Below are 13028 nucleotides of genomic sequence, written 5' to 3'. Positions count from 1 at the left end.
TGTTCATTAATAAAACATGAAAATCATTATTATATGCCTTACATGTTCATTACTGAAACATTAAAAATACCAATATACATATACACAACAAAACATCAAAACAAGAAAACATGAAAATGAAACTCTTTAAGTATTGAGTTGCTCCGCATATCTTTCATAACTCCTTTGTCTAAGCCTCAACCAATATTTCGTGGAAGACATTGTTTTTGTGATAAAACTGGAGATAAGCATATAAAGGATGCTCTCTGTATTCCTCACCATTATTCACTGCATTCAAAACTTTGTTTCTAACCCTCTTAGGCTCTTACATGTACAAAGCATCTAGAGTGTCATTTACATTATTCTGCTCTGTTAGATAGAACCTCTTGATTTGCCGGCCTCGTATGTGTTCATTAACCTATAAGCAAATAAGGGGGCCAGATAGCAATTTCCTTGATTTCTGACGTAACTACGGTCGTCAAATAGAGCGTGGCTTCTTACTAGTTGGGAGCATTACTAACAGTTGGAGTATTGTTTATAGGTTAATGTACACATGTAACAGAAATGTGTTCTTCAAAATAATTCTACTTTAATCATCTGAACTTATTTACAAATTATCCGTTATAAACTAGTCGTTGGACCGTCAAATAGAGTCTAATCGTCTGTTTCAAACTTTCTTACTAATTGAGAGTATTACTAACAGTTGTAGTATTGCTGAAATTACTCATAATGTAAATTGTAACTTGCAAAAGAAGGAGAAAAATTTGTAATGGATTTGATTTATGAAACAAAACAATTATGATGCACTAACAATATTTGACCCATCCTGACTCAAACTAACCGTAGAAACCCCATTATCATTACCAGGTTGAGCTTGATTATTACTCAAATCAAACACCTTAACAAGTTCAGAATCAACATTCTCTTCAGGCTCCCAAGTAGGTTCATCCAAATCAATCCATTTCACCAAAAACTCATACTTCCCATCATCCCCAACTCTCCGACCAACCACCGCTTCCGCCACCGCATATTCAAGCCCAGCTTCATAATCCCTCGCCAAATCCTCCGCCACAAACCTCCCCTTAATCCACTCATTAGCACTTCCATCTTTCCATTTCACCAAATACTCCAAATTCTCGCCTTTCCCTCTCTTCTCCAATATCTCCTCTACCTCAGCATATTCAAACACTGCACCTTCTAAAACCCTAACCACACCTTCTAACCCCATTCTTCTACCGAATTGCATTGGGTTACCCTTTGGTGTCGCTTTTAATAACTCCCTCGCTAAATCCAACGCTGTTCTTCCACGATCGTCGCTGATTTCAGGATCAGAGCCGAGCTCGAGTAGCAATTTTGCTACTCCAGGTCTTACATATCCAGCTGCCATGTGCAGCGCCGATAGACCACCGCTATTATCGCGGTGGTCTAAATTAGCGCCGGCTTCGGCTAAGAGCTTAACGCATGGCTCTGAGCCGAGGCCAGCGACAAAGAGAAGTGCGGTTCTACCGTCGGAGTCTACTGCATTTACGTCGCGGTAATCATCGGCTTCGAGGATTGTTTTGAGGGCATTTTCGTCGGATTTTCTAGCGGCGGTCCACCAGGGAGTTTCGTATTCGGCGACGACGTCTTTCGCAATGAAGTCGGCGGGGACCCAGGATGGTTCATGGCCGTCTTTCCATTCAATGAGATACTCCATGCCGGTGGAATCTTCCAAGGCTTTGCTTCCGATGATTTTTTTGACTTCCCCGTAGGATTCTTCATCTTCAATGGTTTTGGGTGTGGTTTGTTCTTCTTGTTGTTGTTGGTTTTGGGTTGCGGCGGTGATAGTGGGGAGTTTGGTGGGTTTGTGGCGGAGAGTGAGGGATTGGTGGTGGTGGGAGAGAAATTGAAATGGGTGTTTGGGAGATAGAGAGTGTTTGGGTTTGAAGTGAGAAATTGGTTTGGTAAGGAACAAAGCTTCCATGGTTGTGTGTTGAGTTGAATCAACATGTGGCAGTGAAAGAGAGAAATGGGATATGGGGTATTGACTAGATAAGGAACCATATCTAGGGGTGTGCAAATGGTTTATCCAAACTGATCCAAACTAGATTTATGGATACAATTTGGATCAAAAAACTACTTTCACAAAATAAATGGATTTTTTTAAAACCGGTTCGATACAGTTCAGTCCAGTTCAGAACTGGTTCATGCTACTTGAACCGGATTTTGTCCTGAACCGGATTTTGTCCTGAACCGGTTTTTTTTACTGAACTTAAACTATTGAATCTATAAACTTTTGAATTCTGATTCTCAAAACACACACACACTCACACTTATTCTTCTTCTCACACCCTCAGAAAAACCTAACACCCTCACCGGAGGAAATTTCTCATCGGAAAAAATGGAGATCAGAGAAACAAAAGACGCCGACCACCCTCACCGGAGAAAATTTCCGAACCCTTAGGCGAAGCTGAAAAAAGCGATCGAACTCGATCCAAAAGACGCCGCTTCGTATCTTCTCAAAGCCATGATTCTCGATCTTCAAGGTTTTCGTACTTCAGCTCTTGAATCACTCGACGCCGCGTTGTCTCCTCTTGCCGCCGGTTCGCTTGAGCAAGGTGAACGTGGTGATGCGTTGTTTAAGAGAGCTGAGTTGAAACTGGCGACGAGTGAACGCGGACGAGTTGACTCGGCGTTAGCGGATTTGACTGAGTCAGTGATTTTGAGTCCGAAGAACGCGAAAGCTTGGTATGCCTTGGGAGAGTGTTATGAAGGGAAGAAAATGGATGAGGAAGCAAAGAAAGCTTAGAAGGAAGCTCATGAATTGGCGCCACAGTATTCTGTGCCTGTAGAATCGAATGTGTATAGGGTTGTTTGAAACGAATTAAAGATTGGAATGATGAAAAAGATTGTGAATTTAGAAAATTGTTACCTTGATTGGAGTGATTAGATAGAAAAGTACCAAAAAATTCGTATACACGGGAAAGAATCGAAAAGAAAGCGTTGAGAATCATAGAAGAAGCCGTAACATTTTAGGATTTGTGTTTTCAGATTTTCAATGGGTAACCGACCCGTTTTAATGGGTAACCGACCCATTTTAATCTGGTTTAAAATGAACTGGATCAAGTCAAATGAAAGTGGTTTGGGCTTTTCTAGTTTGGTTCACCATATTTTCAGTTTGGGTCAGTTGATCCAGTTTCTATGCACACCCCTAACCATATCCACTTCGTGCTTTCAATTGGATTGGATGATTTAATTTTGTCCTTTGTTTTTTGAACTTCAATTTTTTGCTCTATTGGCAAGGATAAAAACACTGGCCATGACTTTGTAGTTGTACTTGTAGACTAGTTTTGTCTCCTCACTAGAGGAAGAAATCTAGTGTGGATTATAAATGGGATATACTTTTTTTAAATGAATTTTTTCCAACAATTTTTATCATTAATTTTAACAAATTTATAATAATTATTTTATGGTTTTTATAACATTATTAAGTGTTAAATATGTTTTTTCGTCTCTATAAATATGGTAAGCACAATGGTACTCATGTAGTTTGGTTCGGTATGTATCACTTATCCAATCAATCAATGTCATATCATATATTAATTTATTTTAAAATAAACTTAAATGTTAAACAAATTTTGCCCAAAGGCTACCAATATCCAATGAAACTACATGCACTTAAAAATTCATCATAAATATCTCATCTTTTAGTCCCCCTTCAAATTTTCCTTTGACATTTTGGCCTATCAAAAGTTTTGTATCATTTATTTTGATTTTGTTTAAGTCAACTCATATATATCATTTACAATTTCGAATGAATTTCTGTAGAAATATTTAGAATATTATGATCAGAAAATAATTTTTTTGAACAAATCACAAATTAAATATGAATTTTTAAGTTTCAAAAACATTAAAATTCATATTTAATTCATCCTTTTAAAGAAAAAATTGCAAAAGAAGATTATGTAATGTACTAAACATGATTGTGAAACAAATTCAAAATTTTGAATGATACACATTAGTTGATTTAAAAGCAGAGACCAAAAGTGATGTAAAACTCTTAAGAACCAAAAGTTAGAGAAAATTTTCAGAAGGATTAAAAAGAAAAACTGGAAAATTTATAGGGACCAAAACATTTTTTTCTATTATTTAAATTATTAATTAAAAATGTATAACAATATATAAAGAAGATGCATTCCTTTGTGCTGGATTTTTTCTTCCATTTTTTTTTGTTAAGTAACCTAGTTAGTGGCTAGAGCTCACACAATTAAATGCGGAGAAGTGGGGTGTCCGGGATTCGAACCTCGGCCCCTGCATAAAATATGCATTGTCCCTACCAACTGAGCTAAGCTCACGGGGACTCTTCCATTTTTATCTTCATTTAAACTATTTTATCATTTTTTAATATTATTTAAATTAATTAAATTTCATTAAAATATGAAAATCTACGACAACAAAAGGAGCAAACCACAACAATATAAATAGTATTCGACTTTATTAATTGTTTTTTTTTGGTAACAACTTTATTAATTGTTTTTAATCTTATATAAACATATGCTGTGCATTTGTGTAAAACTTTTTCCTCCAATTTTATGGTTCATTTAATTATTATTTTTTTATCATTTTATCATTCTTCATCATTAAAAGCAAAAAAAACGAACACACTTATGCTCATCTCGAAGCTAGTTAACATAAAGATATAAGATATAAATATGTTTATAGTCCCCACAAATATAACAGTTTTTAGTGGGTTTGTCTGATATGTATAAGTAGATTACTCTTGCATCTTGTATGACTGGTTTTTTTATAAGGGTGACCCTTTGGTACACCTTGTGCCGAAGCGGTTCACCGCCGGTGTTAATATATTTCATTTTTCTGTCTTCAAAAAAAAAAAAGATTACTCTTGCATCATGCATAAGTCTCGTTTCAACCATTGGAACAGTAATCTCATTATATTTCATATAATTTAATGATGAGACTTTTGATTCATTGGTAGAAACAACTTTAAGCATGGTGCAAGAGTTATTTCACCTTAAACTTGACCATTTTTAGTTTCTATAGAAATGATTTTTTGTTTTTAGTCTTGATAAGTCCGCAAGTGCACGGAAATATCGGTTTTAGTATAAAAGATGTCGAATCCCACAGAGACCAATGTCAAGTACCGTTATCTATTGTCACGTTGTTTATCTAAGGCGATGCTAATAAATTTGGTTGCAAAATTGGGAAAATAACTTGTTTTTAATTACTTTTAAAGACAAGAGACCGGAATATAATTCGTGTCGACCGTTGATGCTTGCTAAATTGTATTTTATTATTGTAACATGACAATATTTTCGCGCGTAAAAAGAATTAAATTAAAGGGGTCGTCAGCTTTCGCGTTTACGACACCGAATTTTGACTTTGTAATCTATTCGACCGCTTTCGCGTGTACGCCTTACAACGTCAAAACTCCGTTTGAAAAATAATCAATTTACGCGCGAAAAGTTATTTTTAGTAGAAATGTAATTTAAAGGCTCCGTTGGCTTTCGCACATCCGGAACCGTATTTTAAACTCATAGACGCCAGCTTTCGCGTGTACGACCATAAGTTTAAAATAGCCTTTTTGAAAATTAGAAATTTCTAAATTAATTAAAGAAAACGCTTTCGCTGTATTTCAAAATCAATTCCTAAAAATTCTACGGTCAGATACAGGTTTCACTCTTTCGATATGAAACCGGTATCACTTTATTTCAACTTTCGCTGTAAATATTAATCGTTAAAAATCAGAATTTTCAGACTTAAAAATAATTCCTATTACAATTACTAATCATACAACTTAACAGAGCATCATTGGTACGACATTCATCACATTCCGGACTCTATAGAAATCTACTCAGACATGGTATAACTAATAAATAAATAATTGTTCATATTTTGCATCATAATTGAAACAGATAAACAAAAGAATAAATTGAGTAATTAGAAACAAATAGATAGAACCTGCAATTCGATGGACACTTGAAATCAAAAGAAATAGCAGCTGATGCAAATAGGTGATTGAATGGAATGGAATAGCATTCACGTACAGCAGCAGGGAATGAATTCGAAAACGGCAGCGGCGAAACAGTAACAATTATCAATTGGAATTGAAACAAATGAGTGCAGCCTTTGTTAATCACGACAACAGGAACAGCAACGCAGCAAGTGAGAATAAATGAATAACAACAACAGGAAATAAAAACGTAATATAAACCGCAGCAGCACAAGTGTATATCAGCCGTAATAAAGTAACCAATTGGAATTAAAGTAGCAATAACAAATAGTAACGAGAGTAGAACTTGGCTGAATGGAATAAAACAAAGGTACTAAAAGTATTAATATTCTAAGGTAGCATAAATGTTTGGGAATGAAAACAAAAGCAACTGAAAATTGTAATCTGTAAATCGCAAATCAGCACTTAAAACTCAGAATATAAGCTATTTCTAATTCACTAATTTCTCTCTAAAAAGCTTGGTCGCTTCCACTGAGTCTTCCAGATCTATTTATAGGCAAAAATTCCAACTGGAGTACTTCTGGTCGTGTCCCTTATGGTGGAGAAAATGCAGGAAGTGGGAAAAACTGCTTCTAAACGTGGGGAGAATCTTTCAACCCGACGCCATGACGGGTGTCACAGGGGGTGACGGTCTGCCGGTCATGGGTCGTGACAGTCTGCCGGTCATCGGTCGTGATGGGTGTCATGCCAGGCGTTGACTTTTGTTGACTTGTGACTTTGAGCTTTCCTCCTATTTTCACCGTTTTTTCATCATTTAAACGCGCAGGGACTTTTAATGATAGATACCTGAAATAGACACGCAATACCAGTATAACATTGCAAAAATCTATAAAATCAAGATCAAAACATGTGTAAGTCGAGCTAAAATAGTAGTGTATTTTACGTGTTATCAAGTCTATGTAAGTATTTGCAGATATTTTCTATTTTTGCTTTTGGTCCTTTCTTATTTTTCTTTGGGTTTTCTATTGGATTTTTAGCGAGTCGGGATATTTTGGGTTCTCTGTTGGATTTTAAGCGAGTCGGAATATTGAACCCAGGACACTAACGTTAAAGAGCGGATCATCAATCAATTTTTTTTGTGTAAATCAGACATCCTCCGCGTGCACACAACTGCAAATACTAATCTCTCGAGCTTTGTGGAACTTAAATGGGCGGAAAACTCTTCATAAGAGTTCAATCAATTGATTTTAGGGTAACTTGAAATTTTTGTGAGTTATGTATAATGAAATTCTGTCAAAATTGATAAATAATATGTATAGAATATAATTTTAGTTACTCATATTTGAAACGTATCAACATGAACAAATCTGGAGGGATTAAAAATAACAGTAAGGACCAAAATCATTTTTTATTATATTTTCAAGGGTTAATTATGTTTCTAGTCCCTATAAAATAGCGACCTTGTAAGTTTAGTCCTTACTTAATTTTAATAGCATTTTTAGTCCCTAATTTTGTTTTTTTGCCCTGAGTATTAGTCCCTAATCAATTCAAATTTGTTTAATTTATGCTTAAACTCTTAAATTTTTGAACAATTTTTTGCAGACATGTTTAGAACATTACTAAAAGTTCCTCCGCAAAAAATTATCGCAAAATTTGATTTCTACATCCAGATTTTATTACTTTTTATCTTTAACTTTTGTCGTTTTAAAAAATTCATATTTAATTCATTTCATGTCTGAAAATTCTAAATTTTAGTAAACGAACCTTTCATAGTGTTCTAATCTTGTCTCAAAAAAATCGTTCAAAAATTTAAGAGTTTAAGGATAATTAATCAAACTTTGTTTTAGCAGGGACTAAAATTATAAGTAAATTTTTTTTTATAGGGACTAAAAATGCTATTAAAATTAAGTAAGGACTAAACTTACAAGGTCGCTATTTTATAGGGACTAGAAACATAATTAACCCTATTTTCAATGACTAAAAAAAAATCATGTACTAAAATCAATTAATAATATATTTTAAGGAATCAAAAACTTATTAAACTAGACTATAAATAATTCAATGGAGAGACCAATTTTATGGTGCATAAATAGAATAAGTCTTTTATCATGTATAAGTTTGTTTCAATCAAATTCAATAAGTCATATCATTGAATCAAATGAGATATGATAAGACTTATTTATCTAATTCTGAAAATCAAACTTTCGTACGGTGCAGGAGTCAAGACTTATTTGTACACATTGGACAAAATTTTGTCTTCTACAGAATTGATTTTTTTATTTTGGTTTGTATTTGAAAGGAATGGGGTGAATTTTTTTGTGCCAAATTAGATATTTATTGAAGTCCGGTATTAAGTCGTGAAAGCAAAAAAGGAGGTAGAAAAACATTATAAATATGGATAGTTAGTTTGAGTCTTTCTTCACCATGATAACTCTAGTCTATTGAGTGTATTGGAGCCTTAGTGAAAAGAAACAGAGAATCATTATAAATAACGATAGATAGTTTGAGTCTTTCTTCGCCACGATATAGTCTTTTGAATGCAGTGGAGTCTTAGATAGTTGTGTGTCTTGAGATGGTTTGTAATTTAAAGGTAATAGAAACACAAGAAAATGAGTTGGAATGGTTCGCGTCGTTTAAAAACTTTTTCAATCACTACTTTTGGTCCTCATTTTTAAGTTATTTCTTGTATTTTGTATAGAATATTGTAAAATATTTTCCCAAAAAAATTTATAATTTTTTAAGAAAAAACAAATTAAATATGAATTTTTAACCGTCAAAATATAAAAATTCTGGTTTTGTTAAATAATTCTAATTTTTTTTTTTGGGAGAGATTCTTATAATATTATGATTTTTTCAGAAATTTTTTTATTCAAAAACATGAATTCTTAATATGAGTTTACTTTAAACGAGGGACCAAAAGTGAAGATGAAATTTTTTTAGGGACTAAAATTTGAAGAAAATTTTAGAGGGACTAAAACGAAAAGTTGACATATTTATTGGGGTGATAAACATATTTAACCCTAAATATGACAACATTTCATATTGGGATGATAAACATATTTAACCCTAAATATGACAACATTTCATTTTAGTCCCTCTAAAAAATTTCTTCAACTTTTTGTCCTTCAAAAAAATTTCATCTTCACTTTTTTTTTTTTTTTGGTAACAAGGCTAAAATCAAACAAAAACAAAAAAAAAAGAGAGGAAAAACAAAGACAGAAGCCTAAGCTCTAGGAAAAGAGGTTCCTATGGCATCATTTCTAATTAAAACAAGAAGCTCATGAGGAGGAGAAGCATGGACTAAGCATTCTTCATTCGATGAGGCTCCCAATTTGGCCATGAAGTCCGCACATTGGTTTCCTTCACGAAGACAATGATGAACGGAGAAATTGTGAGCAGATAGGAGGTCCTTTATATCCTGAATTAGGACAGCATAGGCATGGAAATTTGATGCTCGGCCTGTAATAAGATTAATGGAGAGAAGGGAGTCCGAGTAACAAGCTAAATCCTCTATTCCCATAGCTACAGCCAAGAGAAAGCCGCGGTGAAGAGCAGTGAGTTCAGCTAACAGGATGTCTTTCGAATCCGGAATGAAGCCAGAGAAACCAGAGAGGTAGAAACCAGCGTTGTTTCGAATGATACCACCAAATCCAGCACGAGTTGGAGAACCAAGGCAACTCCCGTCCACATTGAGGATGTGACAAAGATGATTATTTTGATTCCATCTCACCATGCGGTCGAGAGGGGTGGCGTTAATCTTTTTGAAACTAGCCTCAATAACATTTACTGAATCCTGAATGTGGAAACTGATCCGAAATAAAGGCCAAGTTTCATTGCTGATACACATCATGTTGCGGTGCCTCCAAGACCACCAAAGACCGGCGAGGAAGCTGCTTGCGCGAGGCCCAGAAGAGAAGGTCTTAAGCCAGACTTGCGCACAACCCTCAGTGAAGAAAGCAGTGTTATCGAAACCAATTTTGTGCCAGATCGCTGTGGAGTATTTGCAGTCACGGACACAATGCAAGAAAGTTTCTTCATTCTCTCCACAACGCGAACAAATTGCTAAGGCTGTCATATTTCTGCGATGAAGCAGGGATAAGGTAGGGGTTGCATTATGACAGGCAAGCCAAATTAGGAACTTGTATTTTTCAGGAGCTTTCAGCCGCCAAATCCAAGACCAAGAAGTATCATTACTATTTGTTTCTGAGAGGGAGAGAAGCCAGGAGTACCCGCTTTTGGTAGTGTAAACGCCATTCTTGTTATGGTTCCAAATGAGAGCATCTTCAATATGAGCATTGAATCTCATGTGAGAATTGTTGATGGTGTCCGCTATGTGTTGAGGAAGATTGGTGTAGAGAACATCAGTATGCTGGCCATCAGATGTGAAGACATCTTTGACAGAGAGATGGAGATCATGAATGTCGATTATAGGGACCAGGGAACCAAGTAAACCATGAGAGCTCCAATTGCTAAACCAGAAAGAGGAAGTGCCCGCTCCTTTTGGTCCCTCTTTTAAAGTAAACTCATATATATAATTTATATTTTTTTAATAAAATGTTGCAGAAAAATTTATAATATTATAAGGATTTCTCCCAAAAAGAATTAGATTTTTTTTATACGAAAACATGAATTAAATATGAATTTTTGTATTTTTGAATGTAAAAAGTTCATATTTAATTTATGCTATGTTAAAAAAATTTAAATTATTTTGGGATTGATTTTTACAATATTCTATACATTTATGCACAATTTTATTAAAAATAAGGATCAAAAGTTGTGATTGCAAAATTTATATGAATTAAAAGTTGAAGAAAAATTTTAGAGGGAGTAAAACCAAAATTTGATATATTTATATGGACCAAAAACATATTTAACTCAAGAATTTTTCTTCCTTTAATTATAAAACTAAAGGATAGAATAGAGAAAAGACAAGAACAACTAAGTGCAGACGACAGGTAAAGAACAAGCATATATACGTTTTTATACTTGTTCATAACAAACTTTTGCAACATATATGGCTCACCCCTTCACTCTAAACAAAACTTGCCCTCTCTCTTCTCTCTATACCATTTAATCGTTTCGAATAACCCTAGCTTATCTTTTCTCTGCCCTCTCTCTACGCAAAACTTATTGCTGCCGCCCAAAAATTCAATATATCTTCTTGAGATGTAGATGCCGTTTATGGTGGTGCGACGAGCGGCTTAAGCCCTCCGCACCACCTACCTCCAGATCTGTCGATGGTCCTAAACGGCGGTTTTGGCGGTGGTTTTGGCGATCGACCTCTTGTGGAGTCGTGAATTGTATTACGACTCTGTTTCTCTGGCCTTTCAACACTGATGGCTTGAGTTTGTCTTTGTGGTTTGTGGTGGTTAATGAAGGTCCTGTTTACTCGCAACGTAGGTGGTGATGGGTCGGTCACAAAAGTTGTGAGGCATATGATATGTTATGGTTTTGATGGATTTTTGGCTGTGTTAGTTTGTGGTGTTTCGTGGTGGTTTCCATGGTGGTGTTGACACTGAGTCTTTTGTGGTGGTTTTTGGTGGTTTTTGTGGTGATGCTTGTGGTGGCTGGTGTTTGTTGTTGGTGGTGATGCTTGTGGTGGTTGGTGCTGGTTTTTTGGGAGGATTAATGGTGGTTTTTGTGGTGGTTAATGGTAGTTTTGGTGTGGTACTGATTTTGTGATGGTGCTTGTGGTGGCTAGTCGTGGTTATGTTTTTTGTGGATTTTATTCTATGAGTTTGTTGTTGATGAGATTTTCATATACATGGGTGTTAGACGGTGTGGCTTGTTTAAGGTGCGACTTCATGAGTTGTTGATAGATTTGATGGTTATTCTTACGAAGGGGATGAGTGATGGAGGTTGCTGCTGTTTTGTTTTGTAGCGGTTCTGTTACTACTTTGTTGCTGCTGTGGTGTGTTTCTGGGTTGATAGGGTGCTGACAGCAACTGGTTTTGTGCTGGTTTTGCATCAGGCCTGCTGATTTTTTGTTTAGTAAGGGATTAAGGATGGGATATGTTGTCTTTAAGCCCAGTATGTTTCTGTTTTTTTATGTTGTTAGTAATTTGGAGGTTTTTGTGTTTTCAACGGTTTGGCACAAGATTTGTTTCTGCTATTGTGTGGACGTTTGGACTTTGGTTTTTGGAGATGAATTTTAGGTATGGTGTTTAGTTTTTATTGGTTTCTAGGGCCCTTAGTGGAGGGTGTTTTTTTGTTTGTTTGTAGAAGATTGTAATTGATACATGGGTCTTTGTGTGGGTGTGCCGCATATATACGACATACTTTTCCGTTGTATGTTGCTTTTTAAGTCTCCTAGCCTAGCATTCCTTGTGCTTGCTAGGATTCTTTGCGTTTTGAATAAATTTCATTTTAGCTTCTTCAAAAAAAAATATGGCTCACCCCTTACAAAGATTTTTCCTTGATCACGCGAAAGACTTAACCCACTATAAACTTAGGTATTGTTTACCCTGCCTCCACATGTTTATCTATCTATTATTGAGTACATTTTCATTTTCCATTTGACCAACTCTTAATGTTTCATGTTAATGCATTATGAATTCGAAGAGAGATGTAAAATAATATGTGTTCTTGTGTGAATAGAGTGGGGTGTACCTCTTGAATAGGAGGTGCAGTTTTCATGTCGGTGATCTAATCTGCTGAGATTAGTCATACGCTCCTTCTCCAAACCGTAGTGAGGGTACCAACAAAAGGCACTTCGATGGCAAAGTAAGGTGATGTGCTAGTAGATTGCAAGATTTGTAAAGTGCACGAGTTCATCATATGTGGGGGCGAAACACCCTATTTAATGTGAAGTATCAGGAAGTGCATTGTTTGGTTATTGTTATCATAGTTTTAAAAACCGGACCGGTGATCGACTCGGCAAGGGTACTGGGTCACTGGGTCATTGGTCGAACCACTGAGTCATTGGTCGAACCGCATGACAGAATCGGATTGAACCGGATGACTCGGTATTTATAAAAAAGATTCTTTGTATTGAATTAGACTAAATTGAGTGACTTTGATCTGAAAAAAATATATATTTTTACAGTAAACAGAAGCACATTTTAATAATATAAATAGAAACATCTTGATCCAAAAAAAA

The 13028-nt window shown here is 35.4% G+C and overlaps 1 protein-coding gene and 1 pseudogene across 1 annotated transcript; one reads left to right on the top strand and one right to left on the bottom strand.

Moving 5' to 3' along the window:
- Nucleotides 1-734: 734 nt before the first annotated feature.
- On the bottom strand, nt 735-1976 carry CAO (chloroplast signal recognition particle component (CAO)). The gene has a single exon (XM_085702941.1). It carries the CDS (start codon nt 1940-1942, stop codon nt 776-778), a length of 1167 nt encoding a protein of 388 aa, XP_085559067.1. The 5' UTR covers nt 1943-1976; the 3' UTR covers nt 735-775.
- An 11-nt stretch (nt 1977-1987) lies between these two features.
- LOC146931450 (uncharacterized) lies at nt 1988-3172 on the top strand (annotated as a pseudogene).
- Nucleotides 3173-13028: the final 9856 nt, after the last annotated feature.

The sequence above is a fragment of the Medicago sativa genome, chromosome 4 (genome assembly GCF_051527215.1).
Source record: "Medicago sativa cultivar Bolivia chromosome 4, Bolivia_mono, whole genome shotgun sequence".
In the NCBI taxonomy this organism is placed as follows: domain Eukaryota; kingdom Viridiplantae; phylum Streptophyta; class Magnoliopsida; order Fabales; family Fabaceae; genus Medicago; species Medicago sativa.
Note: the sequence above shows the minus strand (reverse complement) of the source record. Positions and strands in the feature narration are given on the sequence as shown.